This window comes from Cavia porcellus, unplaced genomic scaffold, assembly GCF_034190915.1.
Source record: "Cavia porcellus strain 051 isolate PalLab524CR breed Dunkin Hartley unplaced genomic scaffold, mCavPor4.1 scaffold_22, whole genome shotgun sequence".
Classification (NCBI taxonomy): Eukaryota; Metazoa; Chordata; class Mammalia; order Rodentia; family Caviidae; genus Cavia; species Cavia porcellus.
In genome coordinates, this window is record NW_026947505.1 from 23,585,202 (window position 1) to 23,611,640 (window position 26,439).

General features: G+C 40.6%; 1 protein-coding gene across 2 annotated transcripts in view; it reads right to left on the reverse strand.

Moving 5' to 3' along the window:
- Cnksr3 (CNKSR family member 3) overlaps positions 1 to 26,439 on the reverse strand; it is an 87,919-nt gene that overhangs the window by 28,682 nt on the left and 32,798 nt on the right. For both annotated transcript variants that reach the window (XM_003468490.5, XM_063232924.1), the window contains 2 exons: positions 7,363 to 7,526; positions 180 to 382 (listed from right to left, as the gene is read on the reverse strand). In XM_003468490.5, coding sequence (XP_003468538.2) covers positions 180 to 382; positions 7,363 to 7,526 — 367 coding nt within the window. The remainder of the gene's footprint in view (positions 1 to 179; positions 383 to 7,362; positions 7,527 to 26,439) is intronic.

The following is a 26,439-nucleotide window of genomic DNA, read 5'->3' on the forward strand; positions in this document are numbered from 1 at the left end:
ATTAACCTTTTAAGTAACATCCACAGGAACCCTAACATCCACCTGCAATCCAGGATTCCTAAGTCCTAGTGAAAAGGGGCAAAAGGAACAATGATTTGTTTTCTTAAGACATCGAGTTGGCCTTGATACATCTCAGATCCTCTTCTTGGAACACAGCAAAACGCATGTGGGCTACTTACCGGTCCAGCCAAGCCAGCAAAGCCTTGGCAGCGCCTATGAGCTCCACCACCGACGTTAGCAGCTCATTGGGTGGCTTGTGGGATGTGTTCCCATCATAAGCTGGACTCTTCCGCCGGCTGCTTATGTGATTCTGTAAATTGTTGGAAGATGCCCGTAGCTTCAAAACCAAATTCTTCATATTATCAGTTTCAAGGCCATAATTCTGTAGGAAAGGGAAGAATTCAAAACAATCAACAAGTTCTGAACTCTCCCAGTAACTCATGAGCTCACTGGGTAACTGGAATAACTTTATGAGCCACAAAAAAATCCTGCCTGATCCACCGAGAGCTTACTCCCTCCCAGTCACCACCACCATCCTGGTTTTCTCTCTGCTCCTTCCACAGCTGGCTCCTGGCTCTCAGGGAATTTGTTCTTGCTGGCTCCTCTTCCCAAAATCCTCTTTGCATAGATCTTGGCATAGACAGCAATTCTTACACTTAGGTGCTGGCCCAAAGGTCTCCTCATATTATCTGGGAGAACTGGTGATCACTTAATCAATCATAGGCTTTCTCATCCTGGGCTTTACTGGCTAATTTTGTTGTGGGGGTGAAGTTCCTATGCATTCTAAGATCATCAGTGGCACCTCTGCATCTCCTTCCCAGCTGGGACAATCAAAAATGTTTCCTGATATTGCCACACATCCCCTGGGAGTAGAATCATGCCTCAAGTCATCCTCTAGCACATTACCTACTTCTATCCCTCTTAGGGTCACAGTGCTTACTATCTTCTCCCATGAGATGCAAAGTCTGCGGGAACAGGGCTCTGTATGTTGCTCACACGGTTTCCAATTTAGCGGGTAAGATATTTCACAGCAGATACATAAAGTCATCTTAGATTAACACTCACAGAAAAGAGCCATAATGGCTAAATGTCAGTTCACCTGAAATATAATTCCTCTCTGTGGAGCTTCTGATGTGTTTTAGGGGTTTTTGGTGGTTGTTTTTACTTTTATTTTGTTTTAACAATGTTCAACATACTTGATTGCTTTTAAAACTTCAATTTCACCTGACAGTATTGCCCTACACCAGTGGTGGCATACTTATGGTGCCACAGTGTGTATCTATGCTGCCACAGTGGGCTGTTTGTTGTCACTGGAAGTTCTAAAAGGCTCACCATCAGTGCCCTACACTCTTTTTCAGATTAAGAACCAATTCCATGAAACAACTCATATATCTGAGGCAGAGTATGAATTTCTGTATTGACTTATATACATGTCCTAAATTAGTGTTTGATTTTTGTGTGGGGGGGTGTCTTTTTGAGACAAAATCTCACTATGTAGTTCAGGCTGGTCTTGAGCTTGCAACAATCCTGCCTCAGCCTCCCAAGTGCTGGAATTACAGGAACGAACCACTACTCCTGGCTGGTGTTTGGTCGTTTTAAAGAAAAGGAAGATATTTCTGGGGGTATAATATACTGTCTCACTAGTATCCCAAAGGAAGAGCCTAACACCATATTAAAACTAGGAATAAAATAACAGTGAACATTACTGGATATTAACTCAAAGTCAGAAACTGAGTGAAGTACTCAATACATATTAATCTCAGGGAAACCATTCACAAGGGTACAGATTGAGTACACCTGTACAAAGCGCTGTGACCAAAAGTATTTTATCTTTTGAAATATTTGCACATAAAACCCAAGTGTAAACACAGAATTCACTTTTGTTTCTATATACATAACTTGAAGGTAATTTTAATTTTTCTTGGTGTTTTGTTTTAGTGGTACAGGAGGTTGAAACCAGAGCCTCTGTACTGAGCTACTACATCCCCAAACCTTTTTTTCTTGCTTTGAGACAGAGGCTCATTAAGCTACACAAGATGAGCTTGAACTTGCAGGTCCTCTTTCCCCAGACTCCTGGGGACTGGTATTACAGGCTTCTGCCACCGCATCTGGCATCCACTCAGTATACTCAGCATGCCTGTGCTTTGACTGTCATCTGTCACACAAGGTCAGATATGGAGTTTTCCACTTGTATTTCAATGGCTCTCAAAATATTTTGGACTTTGGAGCACTATAGATTTATGATTTTCAGATTAAGAATGAGATATTCAACCTTATCTCTGTCTCACAGGTAAGGAAACGGTAAATTCCCCAAAGTTATACTGTTAATCAGTGGTAAGATAAAGATTCTATTCAAGGCAATCTGCATCCAGCAGATCAACATATTGGGATCAATATATTGTATACTCCCCCTTTCCATCCACCCTGCCCAAGAAAGGGCCAAGGGACTGGATTGGGACAAGGAAAGACATTAGACAAAAACAAGGAAAAGTAGCCAGTGACCCTGGATCTAACACAATATGCTGTGTTGCTCCAACATCCTGACATGCTCTATCCCTTCTAAAATGTTAGGAGCTTCATTTAGCTAGTTCTATCCAGCCAGTCATCTAGGCCAAAAAGGGACTATCATGGCACACTCGCCCCAAAATCTCATGCTGTCACAGGTGGGGTCAGAGGCAGCTGGATCTAGAATGTGTGATGCTGGGATGAAGGTACATTGTGATGCTAGGATCAAGGGCACCAGGATTACTCTAAGTAGCCTGGATAAGATACAAGGGGTAGAAAGGCTATGGTTGTCCCTTGCTCGCCTGCTTTGCTAAGTTCTGCCCACCATGACCTATTTCTCCTCTGCAATGCCTGTCTGACACGCTATCCTGTCTTGGAGCCAGCTAATCTTGGACTGAAACTACTATAAATAGTGAGCTAATAAACCCTTCCTCCTTTAACTTTGGTTGTCAGGTATTTTGTCTCAGCAATAATAAAACTAAGACAGGAATCATGTTTAAAAAAATGAAGAAAGCATAAATACATTAAGAGTTTTGTAAGAACTTCTTTTTGACAAGATGAACAATATTAACAAAAAAAGCTTTGGCATTAATATAAACAATTTAATATCAAATACATTTTATTTAAAGTTCAAATTTGTGTTGCTTATTACTAAAATAAAACATCAGTTTTAAAAGCTCAGATAGAAATGTTGAAAGGGTATAAGTACAAGCTAACTGAAAACAGTCTTTCACAAGCTTTAAGGGAACTGTAAATTTCAAAGTATAAATGTGTTCTGTATTAACAGCAGTGTTCCATCTAAATCTCACATGTATTCATTTTTTCCTTCACTGTTATTTTCTACAGATGAAAATATAATATGTTCCTTCAAAAGAGAATACACCAAAAAGATGGATTTTCATCATGGCTTCTTAAATTCAAAGAATCAAAGACTTACAAGTGAATAGATAAAGAGCCCACAAGACACAGCTTGTTTTGAAGGACTCACGACTGTGATTAGAGAAAAATGTCCCCTCGTTTAGTCAATTACTCAGCCTGCCAACTTATATCAAGGGTGTTCAAAAAAGCAGGAAAACTGGCTTTCTACAATGAATGCCACCACAAATTACTTCCAATTTTTATTCCTGTACACATTTACTTCTTGAACATAAAAAGGATTAAATACATTGTATTCCTGCAAGAAATTTTAAACCTCTATCTTCAATAAACCCATCACTTTTAATACTAAAATAAAGGGGGAGGGTAGCTTTTTTAACAGATTTTCTTCATTTTCCACACAATTTGCTCTGATTATTTTTTTCCAAAATGAATTATGCAAGTGGAAAGCTGTAGCTAAAATTGAGTATAATTGTTTTTTTAAAAAAGGAAGGAGGATATTTCCTTCTCTTTTGACTCTACTCCACAGCAGTGAGAATAAGAAATTAATGATACTAGCTCCAAAGAATCTCTGCCATAGAAATATAATCAGGAAAAGATTACTGACTTCAGTGCCCCACAATAAAAGATGAAAAATGATAATTTCTCAAACTAGATTTGATTATTTTCATGAATCTTTCCCCTAAATCCTGTCTCCTCCTGACATTGATTTAATACAAGCATTAAGAGGAATGGACTAGGCGCCAGGGGTTGCCTAGAAGTAGAGCATGTGAAAGGCTCTGGAGAAGAGGAAGAGGAAGCAGAGCAAACAGAAGCAGATGAGGAAGAGGAAGAACAATAACAACCACCACCACCACCAAGTTAATAAAAGAAATGAGCCTCTGAAAAAAATCTAAACACAAGTATTAAAACACTTCCATTGAGATCGCAGTTCATTAAGTGAAACGCTGCCTGATCTGGCTGGGAAATACACTTGGCAGGCAGAAACGAAAGAGACCAGGTTCAGTTCTTCTGGCTCTGTTCATAATCTAACATACACGATAAAGAGGTGTCAGAGACACACAAGCAAAGCCATTTTATTGACTTAGGTCAATTAAGTGACAACCTAAGAAATATAATTCAGTTTTCTTAGAGGCACATGATAAGCTCTCAAGCAAAACCAAATTAAATACAAATTCTTGGCAAAGATTCTTGTTTTGCATGATACTTCCCCACTGACAAAGAAAAAGAAAAAAAAACTTCAATGATTTGCCATGAGTGAATGATGAACAACATCGTTCAAGGGCATGGCAAGGTGTACAAGCTGCAGATAGGTTCGCTACAGGTTATTTCATTTAGCCATAAACTAGGTGGCATCCATTTAACACATGTAGCAATTCCAACTTCATTCACTTTCAGACTATTTCAACTTTAAAAGCACACTATCCCTACCTTGGTCTTCAGGGCTTTAGGGCTTGACTCACCAAGCAAAGAATCCAGGTCACTATTATGTTTTGTTGCTATCCACCACACACTCTCAACCAGTGCTGTCCAACAGAGCTATCTGTAGGGATGGCAAAGCTCCTATCAGCGGTCCAGTGCAATAGGCACAAGCCACATATGACTACTGAGCACTTGCATTGTAGCTGGTGCAACTGAGGAACTCATCTTTATTTCATTGTAAGTAATTGTTATTTAAACAGCCACACAGTATATCACTCTCCAAAGTCACTTCTGCCAGCAGGCTCAATGTTTACGACGCAGTCTCTCTCCTGGCTGCCTCATCATGACTAGTCATTTATGAGCCACTGCTCACCAGTTTTAAAATACTGATCAATAGCTGTTCCCTATTTTAGGTCACTGTCCATTCCATCTGCCCTTCTTTTGCTCCAAAACTTTCCAGTCAATTTGTTGTATTCACTCTTCTTCCTTCTATTCACTTCCTGTCCACCAGAAAATCAACATGCATTAAACTCAGCTTACATAGAAACTCCTTTTATAACACCAGGGCTGACCACAGTTACACATTAACAGCCCAGGAGATGAACTAGTCATAGTAGAAAGTTATCACTAATTTATAAATCCAAAGATCTATGTGGAACTGGATTGAATAGATAAGGTAATTAACACGTAGATTAAAATAAGAGTAGTGGAAAAGAAGGTTATGTAAAGACCAGAGATATTTCAGTAAAACCCTCCAATGGTGTGCAACCCTCAAGGGACCCTTCCTGTGCAAAGCAGCCTGGGCCCCTCTGCCATACACAGCAGGTTCAGAGTGAGTCTGAGGTCAAAGCCTGGTCTGCAGAGGAAATTAGAAGGAAATTGTAGGAGATAAAACACAGCTTCAGGTTCTGGCATTTGTCCAGCTTTGTTCATTTTAGTCTAATATTTTAAGAGGCAGGAAAGAGGAACAAGCCAAAAGATTGCCCAGGGCAGCTGCTATGTCGTGTCCCCCGCCGCCACCACCATGTATACATCTGCCTCAGTGCTCCCTTTCTTCTCGCCTCTCAGACTGTGGATTTCAAACTAATTTCCTTGTCCTCAAAGTATTGCTGCAAAGTGAAAGTGACAATTCCAATGCAAAAAGTACCTCAAGGAAAAGATTGAAAAGCCATGTTCCCGGAAAGTATAATATAAGTAAACCCAAATATGTCTGACTACAAAAATAAGTATTAATAAAAAACAGAATGGTTCGTTAGCAGCAAAAAACATGCATGAGAACACAGCTACATCAAAGGTGAGTGTCACTGTACAGATAGGGAAAACAGATACTACTGTTTCCTGGGAGGTCACAGAGGCAGTAGCGTGGAGCAGAGCCAGGATTCAAATGTAAAAATCCTGCCTCCCAGGCCAACACTCAGACCACTTGGCCATAGTGTCTCCCTTGTGGCAGCTCATTTATCAACCACAAATAATTTCCCCATTACTTTCCTAAACAAGAGCAGTGCGTCTCAGCACACAAGACAAGGCTCTGTCCATTTTAAGAAGAAGAATACGCACAATGTGGCAAGTGTTATATAATGGACGGAATGCAGACCAGCAATGGCAAAATCATTGCAAGCCCATCTTTTCCCACCATTCTCGGTGATGTAATTGTATATATCCCTGGCTCGAGTTCAGAACATTACTAATCCAACTTGAATGCTGGCAAATGTGTCCAAATGCTGACAGTCCAACTGCATCCTTAGCGTGGCACCACGATGGGCAAACGTGAATCTCACTCATGCCAACTGATTTGTAAACAAAATGTTCTTACAGATGTTTTAGTCCACATGTAAAGGAACTACCCAGGTAGCTTCAGGTGATATTGAAGCACCAGGACCAGGCAGGATTCTATTCACTCACTTATAGCAAAACCCAAGCATCTGCAAAATATAATAAAGGTCACATTTTTCCCCATCTAGCTGCCATTTCTTACGTTATTTCAAGCATAAACATCAGTTACTTAAACAGCATGAATATCTGTGAAATTCAAAATTCTTTTTTTAGTAACAAAAAACAGACATGAAAACTGGCACAGTTTTCATTTCAATTTAGAAGATGACATGACATTTCCATTCAGGATTGTCTCCCCCACCCTTTCACTCCTTATAAAAGATAAGAAAATAAGACTAATCATAGCCATTTTCGGTAAATGGTAAGTTTTTTGTGAATATTTCAGGCTTTTCAGGATCATATGGTCCCTGCTACAATGACTCAACTCTCACTGCAACACAAAAGCAGTCACCAACCATGTCGTTGAATAAATAAGGCTGTGCTGCAATAAAACTTTATTTACAAAAGTAGACAGTGGGCCAGATTTAACTCACAGGCCTTAGTTTGCCAGCCGTAATACAGAAAGTGATTTATTCTCTTTCCTTCTTCCATTATCTTCAACACATGCTACATTCACTTCAGTGGGTCATTAAGAAAATGATCACATGCTAAATCACAATGAAGACTTAGAAGAATGCGGTTCTAAAGAATGTCATGGCAGTACAGATCACCTTTTCCTGAACTAACCAGTGCACAGAGAAGGTCGACAGCCTCCAACACCAGCTCCTGATGTCCAATTCGTGTGACTCCCAGCTCCTCCAGATCCTGGTGGGAAATTCGCAGCAGCTGCTCTCCATCTATCTTCTCACGCTCAAACTTGTGGACGTACGGCTGCAGGCAGTCATCTAAGCCTACCAAAAAAATAAGAAACCCATTATTGTGATTCTGTTCTTTATGCCACCCCCCAAATTACTCGCTTAAATCAGTTTCAGCAATCATCAAATCTACTAGTATTATTTGATTATTTCTATAATGTATATTCTATTTTGTATGAAATCATCTCATCTCAGATTTCAAATGTTCAGTGCAAAATACTACATTCAAATGGGCCCAGAACTATTTGATGGTACCTTCTCAATCCCTATAAACTAAAGGAATAAATACTAACCCTCAGCTGGTTTGAAATGCTAGTACCAGACACATGTGCTTTGTTTGCTAATCAAGTCCTCATTTGGGACACTGTCCCTCTCCCAGTGGCTTGCAAATCAAGATGCTTTGCCATGGCCAAGTACACATGGCCAAGCTGTACTCCACAGTACTCCATATACCAGCCAGTCATGACTTCGGGGGCAGCCATGTGACTTGGATAGAACCAATAAAAATCTTCCTTGCTATTTGATATGTGGATTCAAGAAGACAGAAAGTCTCTTTTTTTTTTTCCAATAGAAAGTCATAGGATACACTCTCAATGATCCTGACAATCATTTTTCTGATTATTTTTCTGAGAATAAATCCATTTGAGAGAGAGAGATAATCTCTGACAATGTTCTATAACCACCCTGAATCTACCCTTTTAGAGATACTTCTACCCCTGGAATTTCCCCCTTAAATTGAAGTTCCCCTTCTAGCTTAACCTTGAGTGTCTGTCCCTTGCAACTGAAAAAGTTCTGATGAATACAAACCTGAAAGAGAAGGTACCAAGAGTGGTAAATGGATGAGCTTATGAGACTTTTTCCAGGTCAAATACTACTGCCAATGACATTGTACTTTTGTGACCTTACAGAATGACTAAAATGAACAAACCAAGTAGAACTTTGGAATCTTTAGTCACATTCAAAGAACTCTCCAGCCAACTTCTTATAAGGATTTTAATGGAATAAAATCTTACCCTAAAGCAATTGTTGTATTAAACCTAATAATAATAAAATCACTTTAGTTCTTTAAGACTAGATTACTTACATTCAATGCCAACATGAAGGATGCAGACTCAATTTAACCTAAACAAAGCATGTGGAAGCCATGCTGCACCCTCAGTGCCCACACCTCTATTCCATTAAACAATCTCAATCTTGGAGTCATCTGGGTGGGTAATTCTCTGGGCGGGAAAAAGTAGACACAAGGTCCAGCACTTATTTGTATCTATACTAAAGTCTAATAATCTTAAAATCTGCTGTGTGATTTTAAACTACATCTCTGTCCCACAAACTTTTACCATTTGATAAGACATAGGAAAATGAGGAGTTTCTTGATAATTATTTGGATCTATCAAATGTAGGAAAAAAATTAAGTCTGTAGTAAACATTTGGAACTTAGCCATCCTTCCTTAGCTGAGTCTTCCCTAGCAGAGGGGCTCTGTCACATGGCGAGCAAGGGTGAAGACACTGATAAAAGCCCAGTCCACTCCACCAGTCTCACGCCCCAAGTGGTCCCTGTGGCATGTGACTAAGAGGCCTAGACGGTCAGCAGGTGGAGACTAAGGCTATCACAGCACCAGCTGCCCAGAGTCCATCATCTATGGCAGGGCAGTGTCTCTAGCAGCAGGCAGTAGTGACAAAGGACAAGATTAGAAGGAGCCCAGCCACTCTGCCCTGTTTTATGGATGAGAAACTAAGGCTCCTAATGTACAACTCAGCCACAGTATGGCAAGATGCCAAGAGAAGGATGTTCTGCTGTTTTGTTCAAGAGACCAAAAGATAGAATTCTGTCCTGGATACAGAACCAAAAGACGAATCCAAGTCAAGATCTATTGCTCACAAGCCTCCTCTTTTGAATTCTACCTGGTAAACACAGGATTTTAGCATGAGATTATTAAATTCCTCTCCAGGAGCTATGCTCAGTAAATGAAGTCTAGTTACAAAACAATTATTAAAACAAAATCAAGAATCTCAGAGGTCTTTAGAAGGTACTTCAAATGTCACAAAGTCAAAAAGAACCAGTCAGCATGTCCCGAGATCCGGCCATGGTGGAACTTAGGCACCTGGACAATAAAGCAATTCGTCTCCCTTCCTGGTAAGCATCCCGCACGAGCCAGGCAGAGAACCAGCCAATGTCTCCCATAAGCCTAGCATCACGCGGGCTATTAGAATCAAGGATCCCATCCGTCCCTCACCTTCCCAGTAGCATGTGGGGGCAGAGGTCTGAGCATCTCTAGGGAGGATGACCGTATACAAATATGGGGGATTTCCTTCTATCTTCTGTTTGAAGGGAAATGTTCTTTTCACTGTTTTGCTTTGTTATGATTAATTGTTATGCTCTATTCAATATTCTCTTTTGATTGGTTTTATAATGTCCTGGTTTGGTCTGATTTCGCTATACCTAGTTGAATGGACAACTATTGTGAAGATAACGAGATATACTATGGTACCTATTACTGTTATCCTGGTATCCTGCTGTGAAGTTCTGTACCAGTTTCACTGCTTTGTTCTATCTTGTTCTTCTGTAGTTTTACTACCTTCAAAATAAATTTTTTTTAAAAAGTCACTGAGTCCAAAAATTACAAAAATGCAGACCAAAGATGAGTTACTTCAAAACTTACCCTAAATCATTTAGCCAGCTCTAAGCAACACTGATTTAACTTATCATAAAAACTTCAGACTGCTATGTCACATACTTAAGCCCTGTTACTGATAAATTGCATCCTTTCAAAATTCTTATGTTCTAGTCCTAATCCTCAGTACCTTGGAAAATATTTGAAGAGAGTCTTTAAAGATGTAATTAAGTTAAAATGACATCATTAGGATGATTTCAATCCACATGACTTATGTCAAGACAAGACAGTCACAGATAGAGAGGACCATGTGAACACATCAGAAAGAGATGCTCATCTATAAGCCAAGGAGAAGCCAACACTCCTAACACTTTGGTCTTAGAGTTTCAGCCTCTAGAATTATAGTAAGATAAATTTTTGTTGTTTCAGCCACCAAGTCTATGGTACTATGTTACGGCAGGTCCTAGCAAATGAGTACAATACACAGTTTAGCTCATACTTAACCAAACATGGTGAACTCTTTCCCAAATAAAATAAACAAAGCCCAGGCACTGGTAAAATTTAACTTGAAGTTTCCCATGCTAAGCAAGCTCACTGCTCAAAATACAAGCACAAAAATGAGATGGGCATTGGTCTCCATGTGTTGAATTTAGTCCATTAAAATTTCAGTGAAGAAATCATGTACCACGGCTATACAGTAATCTTCATCCCTGAATGATAAATAGAACTGAGTACAAGGCTAGAGTTCTCCTTAATCAAAAAACACTAAGGATCCTGGATTTCAGAAAAGCCCTGGACCAGTTAGGAAATTTTTGGGGCACAGCATAGAAGGTAGAGGATGGGTGTATGGTGAAGGTTCTAGAGAGTACTGACTGCAAATGATCAGAGATTAGGAACTGAGGTGAACAGAATAGATGAGAATTGCCTGGAATAGTATAACTCCAAATAATCAAAAGTTCCCACAAAACAGGGGAATTATCAAGTAGAAACATCATGCTTCTATCTACGTGAAGGCAGAACTTATTGTAGTTTACATACTTTCCTCTTGAGATACACAAATATTGAATATTCTAGGTTTTAAATAGTACTGCCCCCAGAGTTTTATTATTCCAACACATTATGACCTATTGTTCAGTGATCATATTGTTTAGAATACAATTAGGCATTTCTAAGAGGCTAATTTAAACTATTACACAGTTCCAAAATGGAGGGGGAAATCCCCAGCCTTGTGTAAAATGACCAACAATTTTAGAATCTGCAGTAAACCATTTTTCTTTTGCTTATTTAACAAGTGTACTTATTTGCCAGCTTCTTATAGAAAGTCTAGCAGGACTAAGAAAATATACAATTAAGTGAAACCCATTCTATTTATATAAATTAAACACAATAAAATGCAAAGGAATGGAGGGGCACCCACAGAATGGGGGCCACAGGCCAATATGGGCCCTAAATCTGTAAATAATCTTAAAATTTCAAACAAGTTTCAAATGCAAGAAGGCAAAAGCACATCTCTTTCCTCTTATCTGAAGGTGACAGGCAGGTAGTTAAAAGCTTGAGTTCCAAACCCTGCCCCCCACTACTGGCCTCATAAGTAGAGGTGACTTTTTCAGTGCCTCGCTTGTAATAGAACTACAATGAAAATCGAACATCATATAGAGCCTACAACACAGTGGCACACATAGTAAACATAAATTTTGTTAAATACAAAAAGTAATTTATGCAGACAGATCCAAGCACTCAGAAGAAACAGTGCTGCAGACTGAGAAACTCCCAAATGTTGAGGTGAACCCTAATGATGAAATGTCAACAGCCTTAGCTATTACCTTTCCCAGAAAATGCTCCCAGATTTGAGCACCTGTAATAATTAATCATTGGTTTCACCAAAAAGTATTTTACGATTTATATCAACATATGCGCACCATAAAAGAAGAGAACTCATTTGCTCATGGCTCATTCTTTGGGCACGTAGGACATCCTGTATTTTGGCCAGTGACAGTATTTCATCCTTTTTATGGCTGAATATTATTTCACTTTATGTGTATTATATTTTTTGTCCACTAAAGATACTCGAAGATGATTTTTGTTTTGTTTTTAAGGAAATACTTTAATTCAGAAATATGTTTAGCCAAATCTTGCAGACTCCTATCTCATTTGGAACTTTCAAGGGTTGCTGGTGACGTATGATGCAAAAGTTGTGCTCCAATAGGATTTGAAGAAACGCAGGCATAACTTAATGCGCACAGACCTCCATGATGAAGGAGACCAGGGCTTAGCAGAAGTCCAACTTGTTGATCTCAACCAGAGGAAAGGAATCAAGGCTAAACAGATACATTTGTGCATGATGACAGCATTCTCAGAATTTGCAATACTCCTGAAAACTCTGAACAAGTACTTCACAGTCCTGCCATCAAAGCTCTTCTGTCTTCCCAACTTGCAGACTCCCCAGTTAGTGTGTTATAAATGGACATTTGCTAAAAATAAAAGCATCAGCTTTGCAAACTAATGCTCAATATGTTTTGGCTCCTGTACAAGTATAAGATCATTAACTGAATAAAACAGATTTCAGAGCACACAATTCAGAAGCGAGGGACTTCCCAGTGACCTCTCACTCCAATTTGTATCACTTTGGAGTGCTTTTCTTTTATCACTCTTGGTTTGAGGGTGTCTGTATTTCTTCATTTTAACTAGCCTAGAATACTGATATAAATACAGCAATTTGAGTTTAGGCAGTAACATGTTTGAAACACAGAAATCCTTGATTTTCAGCTGCACAATTTTAAAGGCCTGAGGAATTCTTTTGCCAAGAATTGACTGCCCTTTCCAGGGAACCCAAACTCAAGGCAGAACCTCTAGGCAGTAAGGTAGAGGAGACTCAGGACCGCCTCTCAGGACAGCATGAGAGAAAAGAACATGGGCTGAGACCAGGTGGAAACACAACTCTTCTTCCGGACATGGAAGACTTTGTTTCCCTAGAAGCCTGAAGCCTGTTGGAACAGTCCCATCCTCTAACCCCCATCAGAATATCTTACACCTGCTCTCAGTGGCCATACCATGTCTCCTTTGGCTCAGAATCCAATTTCACTACAGATCTCAAGAGGACACAGCTTAGCAGGAAATCTCAGCTTTTGCATTCTTTCTTCCTATAGATGGAGTCAGTAGTCACAGCTTGGGGAGAAATAAAACCTCTGTGACCTTCATCTGACTCACAGCTCATAGGAGTATTTATGCTCTGTAGAAGAGCTTCAGATAGGGAACTTCAAGAGTGCCCAACAGGTGGACCAATGCTGCCCACTCTCAGCCAGGCATCGAGGGCTGCATGGAGCCTGCACTGGCTGGCCACCTCCTGTGCTATACAATGACCGTGTTCAACCTCACTGCTTTCTTCAAGCCCATCTTCTAAGCGCCTACACAGCCACCCCAAGACATCCTGCTACAAAATTCTTCTATATATTTCAGTGATAAATTAAGATCATTTCGTCTCCCACTTCAAATTTTTCACTTTAAATTTTCAAACCCATTTGCTCCCTCTTCCTTTTGGACCTAAATTACTTGTCACTGATTCTTGCATTTCAACGTTCCATCTCTTCCACTGTTTCTGCAACCTCCCTTCTTAAAAAAAAAAAAAAAAAAAGAACATAAAACTAAAAAGCATCAAAAAGGATCCTCCCTTCTCTAGTTGACTTCTGAAGAGTAATTCATATTATCTGGATTCCACCACCAACCTTCCAGGTTGGCTAAACTCACCACATTCCAGCCCCTGCTACTCCAAAGAAAGCTCTCTGTACTGGTTTCCAAGGACCCAGTGACTGTCAAATCCCACGGATAATTTGCAGACCTTCTCACAACTGTCTTTAATAGCATTTTGCTGCCGACTTCTTCATTCTGGAAAGTCTCCTCTCATCACCCCCATATGGTCTCTCCCAACTTTCTTAACAGAGCTATGACAATTTTCCTCTGTTCCTTCACTGACTGACCTTCCTGCAACCATCCCTTGAATTGTAAAATAGCTAGTTTAATCCTTGGATCATCTGTTCTCTCCTCTGAAAAAGAAAATGTTTTTGTCAACTAGTAAGGACCTAATCAAGCTCTATAGCAGGGTATACCAGGGAGTAGGACAAGGTTTGCTAGTAGGCACAGGAAGAAAGAACAAGACTGTTATTTTATTACTTCACCTAAAAATGTGAGAGAGAAAGGACCTTAAGTCTGCAGCTCACTCACTGGGCTGTGATAGCTCACTTAGTGTCCTGAATCAATTAAAAATATTTACAATTCATGATCATTTTGACTTGGGGAACAGCCAGAAGTCTCACAGTGCCAGATCCAGTGCTAAGTGGGTGAGGACACACCACAATGTTTTTGTGAGTCTTTCTGTTGGATGGCACTTGGCACTAGCATTAGTTGTATTTTTATCTCCCCTCATAAAGACAGTCATGAAATAAGACTTCCTGAACTGTTTCAGTAATGGCAAGAATAATGAGGTAATGTAGCCAAAGTGAAAGGGAGTATTTCAAGGGGGGTCAATGGCAGTTTGTCTTTTACTATAAAAATTTTTAAACTTTAAACATTTATTGTGTATTTTGATCATCCCTCGTGTACTTAAAAGTGTGATTTTCATCAAAGAGGACTTGCAGAACTGCTTCATAAAGTGGCAAGGATGATGAGTGGGATCAAAGCAGGGGGAGGGGGTATTTGGATGGGTATTAATGGCAATGTCTTTCGCTGTAATAAATTTTTTTAAATTTAAAAGCACAGCGTTTTTCAATCATACATTTTACACACCTTAGGATTTTAAAAATATTTTAAACCTTTATCTCATCTTTCAAAAATATTTACACTGATACAGTAGAATATGGATATTACTTAGACAAATGCCTATTTATTATGGCTAAGTGCATGCAAATTATTTACTAATGGGAAAGCACAATCACAAATCTGTAGGTTGCAGACCTGCCCAATGACAGCGGCCAACTGCCCTCTAGTCTAAAACTCAAACCTGAACTCTCCTTCTTTCTAATCAAGCCTCCCTCTGTCCTGTTGGCCTTACTTTTGTTAGCGATCCTAAGATTTACAGAGTCTCCTAAGGAACTCATTCTTCATCCTAGAGGACCAATCTTTACATTCTTTCAATTGTACCTGCTGAGCACCCTTCTCTACTGCTGTGGTTGGACAATGTATGTTCCCCAGGCTCAAAATGTTAAAGGCTTAGTTCTCAGCTGTGGCACTGGTAGGAAGTGGTAGAACCTTTAGCAGTTGGGGCCAGGTGGCAAGAAGCTGGCTCACTGGAAGTGTGCTCTTGAAGGAGGGACTGGGACCCTAGATCCTCCTCTTTCTCTTTCCATCCAGCTGCAACGAGGTAACCAGCTTCCTCCTCTACCTCTCTGCACCCTAATTTAATGCCTTATCACAGGCCAACTGAGCATGGACTAAACCTGTGAGCTGAATACCTTTTTTCTCTTTTAAAGTTAGTTTTCCCAGGTATTCTGTTATATAGGAAAACTAACACAACCTTCTCCCCTCTCCACCTGCACTGTCATAGCTGAACTCATCCTCTGCCCAGGTTTCTATCACAATCTAGAAATGGGCTACCATGCCATTTCTCCTTCCTCTTACCTGATCCTTTAATTCCATATCAGCAAACCCACCCATCCTCCCCAGATCCCACTCCATGAGCCTAGCATGGTATTCCAACCCCCTTAGGGCCCACGCTTTTCCAAATTTCCTACAGTCCCACCTTCCTAGCACTTTCCCCCTACTGGCGAACCTGCCCAATTTGATAAATTTCTCCAAAATCAGCAAGTGTCCCTCACAAGGTAAACAGAGCTCACAGGACAAGCGCAGTCTGTGTCTATTTCTGTAGGTAAAGTCTCATAGGAATGTGATCACCACTCTTCCATTTGCACAGTCTCTGGCTACTTTGGTATCACACCGGAAGCACTAGGTGATTGTAACAGAGAAAGTATGGCTTGCAAAGCCTAAATACCCTCTGGCCCTTTACAAAAAAGATTTACAGATCATTTGAATGGCTTGATGCAGGGATGAATACAAAGTAATGACACATCTGCCAATCAGTGAAACAGAGTGTATCTGTCTGATTTTAAATAAAATGAACCTATTTTTCTTTCTACATATTTGAACATAACTATCAGTAATTACACTGAACTTAACAGCAGAGAAAATATTATCTCTCTACCCCCCAGTAAATGATCTAAATGTGTTTTGGGAGACTCTTTTTAGCTTATCATACATTTTATTACTTTCTTTTGGTCAGTTTTGTCAAAGTTTAGTTCATGCCCAGTAAAATCAAACAATTTTCTGTGTATAATCTGATGAGTTTTGACAAATGTATACAGTTGTGTAACCACATCACAATCAAATAAGCACAAAAAAGTTCGTTCATGGCTCTCTGCTGTTTACTTGTACCCACTTTCTGTGGAAATGAACTCAATTTCTTCTTATCCTGAGGAACTCCACACAGGTAACTCTGTTACCTGGTAACAGAGTAATCATGGCCCACAAACAGCTGTCACCCCCACACTCTACTGGGGACAACATGGATTTTACTGATCATACTGTAATGTGCTTGTTAATGCAATTTGAAGACAGAGAACCAGAGCTAAGCACAATACTTAAGTGCTGTACTGAAAAATCTTCCACTCTTCTTGCAGATCTAAGAATCTACATTTGGCATCATGTCTGAAATTTGTACGTTATCTTCACTTAGAAAAGGAAAGAAGCTGCCCAGAAATCTAAAATTCTGAAGTCCTCAGAGAAAAAAAACTAATTAAAAAATAAAATAACTAGCAAATGAATGAACCCATGTACAAATATGAGGAAAACCACATACAAATCTCTCTACTCAAGTCAGGATTTCTATCCTGACCAGAGCTGTGCGCTGATGAAACCCAAGGAGTTCACTGCTCCCCTTAAAAGCAGACACTATGTAAATACCTAACACATAATTAAGATGGAGCCAACAAAGATCCTGAGAAGCACAACTAAAAGCCATCAAAGTTCTTTCCCTTTGTTTATGGTCTGGAAGAGAAAGAGAAACACCACTGGCTATTTCTTCAGGTACCAAGCTATAGAAACAGTTAATACTGAAAATAAAACTCTGGACCCTTAACCATTTGGGAAAAGCCAGCTTACACGTCACTTAGGAGCCATCAGATGCATAGCAAGTTTATATTTCTTCTAAGAAACAACACTGGACAGAGCAGAAGGACAGTCAATATTAAACATTTGCAAATTCCACTTTCTTGCTAGTAACTGCTGTGCCCTCAAGGCTGATGTTAGACTGAAGACTTCAGCAGATGTAACCAAGAAACAATAATCCTTTCAGGTTTGCTTCATAAGAAGACACATCACTCACACAAAACTTGGAACCAGCAGATATCCACACTAGATGACTTAAAGGAAAATGGAGCTCAAGGATTCAATCTATCCAAGACCACAACAGTCAGATACAACAGCTTTGGTAAAGGTTTCTGAACTGGTAGGCAATGCATGCTCACTGCAAATTTTAATCAAGAAACACTGACTTCAAAGTTGCTGGCTTCCCAAGCCTGACCTACCCCACCCCCAACATATGCTGCCCAACCTGTGACCACTGTCAAAGAGACTCACCCTGGAACCCACCCTCCACTCTCCCAGCACAGTTGGCTGTGATCAAAGCCTACTCATGGAGGGAAACATACCCAGAATGGAGACAGTGGAAAGAGCAGAAGCTGGTACTATCTCAAATCATTTTGGAGCTAGAAATTTATGCTACTCTAGATTACTAAAAAAGAGCTAACATGCAAATTACAGTCAATGGTCAAAAGAGATGGTCAGAATCAAAACAGAACTGGAGTCCTCCTTATGCAGTGGTGGGCACTCTTGCTTTTCCATCCAAAATTATGATGCCCTCCAAAATGTGCGATAAATTTGAAAGATAATACTGAAGACACAGAAAAAATATAAATGGATTTCATTTGTAGATGTGTATATGGTGTGCATGTATACCTAGCTAATCTCATAGAGATACCTACATATATCTCATAGAGATGCCCAACCAAAAAAGGAAAAATGAACTTCAGATTCTAAAAGCAAAAAGGAGATTCTGAAGAAGAATACAAAGCATACTACAACACTCTGGTGAAAGAAGTATGTACTTTCCAAGGTTGTTTGTTGCAACTCAGTAACCAAACCATTGTATCCAGTTTTGCAATACTTAGACTAAAGAGGAGGAGGGAAGAGAAAAAAGAAAAAGCAGCCTGTTTAAAAAAAAAATGTACTTTACCTATTAACTTGTGCTTTTGCCTCTCTCATATAGCTTATTTTGCCAAAACTACAAATTAAATTGGATCTAAAAAAAAATAAACATTGGCTACAATTTTCACTGGCAATTCTTGTGAATCCAGGGAAGCATTAAACAGTCACACACACACACACACACACACACACACACACACACACACGGCCACAGCAAGCCTGGGATATGGGCCTCAGCTTCACACTATCTCTATCGTGTGGGCATCCTTGCTGCCCAGTGGAAAGTTCTACACGTGACCATCCACCACCTCCAGTCCACCAGAGCCATCAGATTTCCATGGAAAACTGCCACTCAACAGTCCTCTACCAACATGGCCAATGTTATTTCAAAGTAAGTGCACATTCCAAATGGCCCAGCTATGTAGTAAACTGAACTCTCACATCAAAGGGGGCCTATAATTGATGGTAGCTCATTGTCCTTGCCCTGGCCCTGGGGAGAATAACAGCCAGGTTATTACCATCTCAAATTTACTTAGGTGGTCAGCATAGAGGTGCACACCTGTAATCCCAGAACTTGGCAGGTTGAGCCTGGAGGATCGCTGCAAGTTCAAGGCTTGAGAGCATAAGGTACTTAGTGAGTTCAAGGCCAACACCAACTACAGAGTGAGACACTGTCTCGAAAAACAAAACAAAAATCAACTTACCTGATGAAGAAAGAAAAACACCAACTACCAATTAAAAGGCAAAGCATAGATAGAACCTCAAATTCTTGAAGGGCCTGGAGTGGTCAATGAAGCATGGAAATCCTTAGCTAAGTATAGTAATTCATGGTACTCTAAATCCTCAGTACTCTAACACTGAGTACTTACTATGTCTCAGGCATGATGCAGAGTACTATGTGAATAATTTAAAATATAGGTCATTGTCAAGAAATTGAGGGTAACAGAACTGTCAATAAAACAAGGAGGAGCCATGAAGCCTGTTATATTGGCCAGAAGAGGCAGGACGGCCTCTGGAGCTGGTGTGCTGGATTCAGCTCTACCATTTCCTCGCCCATGACCCTGTGCAGGTTACCTCTCCATGCCTCTTCTCATCTGCTGCAAAATGGAGAGGGTAACAGTGCCTACCTCATGACGTTAAATGTGTTAAAACTTCTAGGTGAGTTGGTTCTCTCAAAATCATTTAGCTCCGTCAGGTACATCATAAGTTCTTAATTTAAGTGTTTGTCAAAACAAAAAATTAAAAGTTTTAGAAAAGAAAAAGGAAACTGGATTCTCAGGGAACATTTTAGTAACTGGCCTCGAGTCACGCAACCACTAAAAGCCACGTCAGGTGTGGGTTAGGAGATCTAGAGGTTTGATGGCAGGAACCTGACGCTCCCAGCAGCTGCTGCCTTGCACTATTTGAAGCAGCAGTAGGTGGAAGCAGACGAGGAGGCTCAGACAGAGCAGAGCGGAGAAAGGCCGAAGAAACAGGTGCTCATTCAGCAGCTGCCTGGGACAACAGGCATGTCAGAAAGCACCATAACGCCCAATTCACCTTTTTAAAGTACACAATTCAGTGCGGTTTAGTATATTTACAGAGTTGTGCTGCCATAACCACAATCAGTTTTACACCATTTTTAACAGCTCCTCCTAAACCTTGCACCCTTTCGCAGTCTCTCTCAACTCAGCACCGAGCAACCACTAACCTACAGTGGATTTGCCTGCATATTGCACACAATGGGCTCTACATATTTTACCTAAGTGAAATCATGTAATATGAACTTCTTTCATTTCATATAATGTATTCAAGATGCAGTAAAAGCCCTCCTGACACACAGCTTAAAATGTCACTATTTTGCTTTAATTCCTACTGGCTTTCCACTGCCCTTGGGATGAAATTCAAGGCCAAGGAAGTTCAGAGTGAACTGCAAGGCTGTGGTCTCCTCTCCATGTTATCGTACGCCACATTCACTCTGACCACTATGCAGGATACTGGCCAATCCCCATCAGCTCCTCTCTATCCTAGAAATAATGTTTTATCTATTTGGAATACCCCTGTGTCTTTATCCCTCACCCTGAGCTCTGATTTCAGCTCCATAGGGAGACCTCAGCTGATCACACTCCCTGTCATTCACTCTATGTCTTGATGTCTCCTTTCCAAAACTCAGTTGTGAGTATTCATGCTCAGTAGAAGCCTGTATCTGCCTTTCTCCTGGGACACACATCCTGCACTAGTCATCACCAGCCTTGTGTATTGCCTGGCAAAAAGGAAGCACTTAAATATAGACTGAATGAACAACAAAAAGAAAAGAAAGAAAATCCTGATGTCCATACTTTCAAGAAGTCTAAACTTATACATAGCTCCCATCTGTCTGGATGCTTCCTGGTGATCTTGTCTGACTCCCTCCATTCTCCCTTTCTTTTACTCACTTACTGGCCAAATGTGCATCCCAAAACCCCTGGTACCCGACTGTGGATATATAAATAACAAATTAGAAAGACAAAGTCCCAGCTCTTGTAGCTAGCTGACCGTGTGACAGGGAGTATGTTTTAGGTTCTTCAATGCAAAATTCCCATACGCTTGCCATCACTGTTGCCAGAGAGGATGTGTTAGCTTTCATTATGACTGTCAACTGACTGATGATGTAAGAGGCTCCTGGAGAGGTGACTAGATCAGAAGGACACTATATTCAGTATATTCATCCACTGACATTCACAGCTGAGTGTGTTAGGAGGTGGGGCCCAGTTGGGGAGTGTGGTCACTCTGCCTTTGGAGGGTAAATCTCCATTGGTACTCCCTTCCCTGTAGTCTGCTTCACTATGATCTGCTTCTTTGTCACCATGAACCAAGGAGCTTTGCTGTACCACACACTTATGCCATGATGTTCCTATCCTGGGGCCAGCTGACCATGGACTGAAACTTCTGAAACAGTAAACCAAATAAACCTCTCCTCCCCTAAATTGCAAGTAGCACAGGCCGGGAATACGACTCAGTGGCACAGTTCCTGCTGGAAAGCGTGAGGTCATGAGTTCAATTCCTGGTACCAAAAAAAAAAAAAAGAAAGGAAGAAAGGAAGGAAGAGAGGGAAGAAGGAAAAAAAAGAAATTGCAAGTAGCAGGTACTTTGCCCAGGAATAAGGAAGCTGCCCAATACAAGTTGTGACTAGTTACTGACATGACTTCAGTGACATCACACTTGTTCTCCAAGTGTACGGTTAATCTTGACTGTCAACTTGTTTGGCTTGAGTGAGGTCTAGAAGATTAGTAAAGTACACTTCTAGGTGTGTCTGGTTGGGTGGTGCAGCTCAATCTTGGGACTGTATCTGTTCTCTCTGGCTCTTCCCTCTTCTCTCTGCTTCCCAGTCACCGTGACCTGAGCAGCTTTCCTCTGCCAAGCTTTTCTGCCTTGTTTCTGCTAGCCATGGACTACTGGAAACTGTAAAAGTACAAGCCAAATATAGCTCTCCTCTGTTTAAATTGTGTATATCAAGTATTTTGTTCCAGTAGTAGAAAGGTCATGAATATACCAGGAAACCCAGTTTTTACTATACTCTGATGACCACACAGATGCTCTTTGTCCTGTGCTACTTGCATGATATTAATCTCAAAGGTCTTCTCCTCTTATGCAGTCACCATTTACTGACAAGGTATGAGGGTCCAAGCCTATGCTTCTAACTCTTCACTACTGTAGGTAAGGGACCTGGAGCAGATCACTTGTCCTCTTTACTAACCTGCAAAATGCAGGAGCTAACAGACGATCTGTAGCCCACCCAACACTCCATTTCTGAACTTCTCAGGGAATTAACTTCTTCTGTCTTTAAATCAATAAGGTATCACCTTCCCCCAAACCCATGTGAACAGAAGAGTCAAGTCCTCTCAGTTCAAAGACAGTTCACATTAATATGGCAGATAATTGACACTATTTCCATATAGTTAATTAACATGTGAAGAAGCAGTACTTCTGAATTCATTAAGTTGCAAGATCTTGCAAGCTCAGAATAAGGGCAGAATTTTAAAGCATTGTGTACTCCTGGGTTGTACATGGTACTTCACAGCTGTGTGCACGGTGCATTTGATTTAGAGAAAACTTGTGTTGGCTCAGCTGGGACTGCCAGGACGCACAGCCATCACGGTGTCTAAGATTGCGACTTTATGAACACACCCCTCTCCCGTCCTTTCCTCTAAGTGAAAGAACAGATGAGACCAAGTTTAAGGAGCTGAGCATCACCAAAGGAAAGGGAAAAAAAAACTCTCTACACATGAAACATTCACACTGATGCACAACCCATACAGCAGATTTGTGTGCCCAAAAGGAAGTCAAAGGCACAGTGCCCAGGCCCCAGCACCCTGTCCTGAGCAATTGCACAGCTCAAGGTGCATACAGATGAGAAATCTGGGGACAGTCTAGGTCCAGTGAACAGACTTAAGAGGTTCTATCACAAGATCAAAAAAAGTGATGGCCTAAATCAAGTCCTAAAACCTTTCATACAAAATACAACTGGATTAATCCATCTTACCAAATACTTTTTTTAAAAAAAAATGGTTAAGAAGAATTCCCCAAGATGAAGTTCAAAAGTATAAAGTAGAAAAGTTGGGAAAAATCAGTGCATAAAATTATAGATAGAATGACAGCAAACAGTTCAGTGACTACAGGTGCTTTTCTAGGACTTAACATACATAAACCCCTTAATCCTTCCATCGTTTACCCCCTTCTCTGCCAACTGTGTACCATCGTTGCCCTTCTTCAGAAACAAAAAACTGAGACACTCAGCAAGTGGTGACTTGTCCACCTGGACTGCCTGTCTCCTCCAATACAGACATCCCTGTAGCTGATCTAAGGAAAAGAGCCGAACAGGAAATTATACACATCATTTAAGCTGACTTAGTTTATTATCTCTGGCTCCATGAGAAATTTTAATGGCCATGGATACAGAAATGCTTTTCCCATTCAGACAGGTCAGACAAAAAAATTCTAAACTGAAAGATTATCAAAACCCAGGCTGCAGTGAGTTGGATAGCCCAAGTTTCTTAATCACACTCTAAAATGCAGGAGATGGGGACTTTATAGATTTTTCTCCAGGAACTCTGACTCAGATTCTTCTCTAATTGTTTCCCTTTTGAAGGTGTCTCTAGAATCTGAGGTGTTAGCCAGCAGAGACCTAAGTAGAGAGAGACACACAAAATGAACTACCCTACCAGGACGAAATACACATACACATAGCTCCCAAACTTATGTTTTCCCTTAGAAAAAGCCATGTTATCCTGGAACCAAAAAAATTTAAAAATGCAATTTTAGGCTGTGAACTTCATATTTTCTGTGTGTCCCTAGCAGCCTAGGTAAACACAATGACAGAAAACAACAATACTACCAAAAAAATAAAAAGAAGATGACAAGCAGCTGTCAGCCCAGGTCAACATCTTCCTGCATGTCCTGAAGGTTACAGAAACCAGATCCCATCAATGGAGACTCCTAAGTAGAAAATACCACAGCTCACTGGCTCAGGTGGTGACGTGTGCCTCAGCATGTAAATAAAAACAAAGAGAGCATCTGCCCTCCAGAGACAGACATGAACAGGAGCTTCAGTGCTGGCAAAATCTGGACACACCATGAAGGTGGGAAGCTGGGTCTATCATTGCCTAGGACTAGTTGGGATCTCAGGGAACAGCTGGCAATCCAGAAAGCAAACATGGTGAGTGGGAGGAGGGGGAGGAAGAGTGAACACAGACAAATCTATCTCTTCTCCCATGAAAAAGAGCTAAACAAAGAGGACAAAGAGCACAGGAAAAAGGGAGGCAGCAAAGAGGGGGCTGGAACTTTGGGAAAGCAAAGTAACAGATTAGATGGCAACCCTATTTCCATTTAGAGACAGCCATAATCAAGACCCATCCTTGGTCTGGAACAACAGCTCCTGAAAACATTCTCAGGAATCTCCTGCTCCCTCCTCCCTAAACCCACAGAAACTCCTGTGAAATCACCTCATCCTTCCTTTCCTTTGCTTGCTTCTTGTTTGGCATTGCCACACCTGAGAGCCCTAAAAGAATGGCATTCTCTCGCAGATGAAGACTTGATTCCATACTCAATTCAACAAAGATTTATATCATCAGGAAAGATGCTACAAGCAGACTATCCATGACACAGGTCTGTGCAGGCTTACCAGCAACTTCAGGGTTCTCACAAATACACAGCGACAGATGGTCCTGAAGACAAGGATACTGTCTTCCTAAAATCCTCATGACAACTGTTCGGTCACCCTGGAAAATCCACAGGTCGCATTCTTAAGAGGTCAACCCTCAAAGTGAATTTGCATGAGGTTTATATCTTCATAGGAAAATCACGTATCTAGAATGTGAATTCACTAATGAAAAAGAGGTATTTAATTTCAAATTTATTTTGATATATCTATGAACTATTTTATGATATATGTTTTCTCTATTATAAATACATACATAATAGTACATACAGTCACATGCAGAGGTACTCCCCATCATTTAACCTAAAAAGTTCATCCTCCTATACAGCCACTTCTATCACACCAACTGCTGTCTTTTTTCTTCTGGAGACATCACTATTTGAAATTACTCTTCTCAGGAGGCTAGTGGCTTCCTGTCTGTGCCCTCCTTGTAAAGCCACGCAACCAGCAGCATAGAACACAGATTTCACCTGTCCTATAATTTGCAGCATCTCAGTGGACGCAGCACGCATTTCTGCTCACAGGAAGCACCCAGGAAGAGACTAGTAAAGAAATGAACACTAAATGGATCTGCATGTACCAAAACTACAGGAAGGCATCAGAGGAAAATAAAAACAGAACGAACACAGAGCCAGACTACTTAGGGGTGGGGCTTGGTTTCCAATGTACCTCGGAATCGTTACCTTGAGACCTCAGTGCCCTCATCCGTAAACTAAGAAGCCATGAAGTAATGAGTTTGAGAGTGCATTGTAACTTATAAAATATTTTACTGTTGCAGTTAAACACATTTTGAGTCACTGCTTATAGTGGTATCAATGAAGATTCATTAAAATAAACCTTTAAGTGAGTAAGTTCATGGATAAGTGAATGTCCTCTCTATCGGCCCCATGTAGAACTCTAGCTCCCTCCCAGTGTGTGACACTGTCTTTGCAAACAATAGTAAACAATGTAAATACCTGGGCCAAGTCGTACTTTACCGCTCAACTTCTTTAAATCTCATCCTGCTCATTAAATACGAGTAATGTATGAGCGATGAGTCCACAGGCCTCAGAGTGCTCCAATGAGAACACCACTCGGTTATAATCTGCTGTCTCTCTGCGTTAGGATTCTAACTCCTAATGCCACATGGGCACCACTGCTATGAAAAAGAAGAAGCATCCTAATAACAGCGGGATGATGATAAAAGTCCTACCCCATTGGCAATGACAATGCACAAAAAGCCTTCTGTGAGCAGCCACATGATTTTTGGCTACCAGATCTCTCTTACTAAGATACAGCTGATACACTATAAGAGTGACCCTTTTAATGTATACAATTCAGTGGGTTTTACTATATGCACAAGGTTATGCAACCACCACCACTGAGAACATTCTTCACCCACAAAAGAAACACTCTTCCATTAGCAGTCACTTTTCAGTCCCTCTTCCTTTCATCCCCTGCAATCACTAATCTACCTTCTATCTCTATAGATTTGCCTGTTATGAACACTCCATAATATAGAATCATATGCCCATGGGACTAATAGCAAGGTGTCTCTTACTGTAATAAATTTTTAATAATTTAAATCATAATGTATTTTTTATCACATCTCATACAATAAAACCATATAAGTAAGCTACATGTAAATGTCTCCCAAAGCCAGACTCTTTATTGTAAAAGGGAGATTTGCTAGTGACAGGTGCTGAGGAAATGATGTCCACAAACACACTCTTCCCTAGAGCATCAGGCTGACCAAAAAGTGGAAACACACTTCTTGGAAGTGTGGTTGCGGCAGGACTCACGCCTCTGCCTGGACCTTCCAACATCAGCTTTCATTCTGTCACTGGCTCCTCATTCTGGGAGACCTTGCCTTAAACTTTAGGGGATGCCACTCCTGAAAGAGAAGATCAGCAAACAAGCCCCACATTCACAA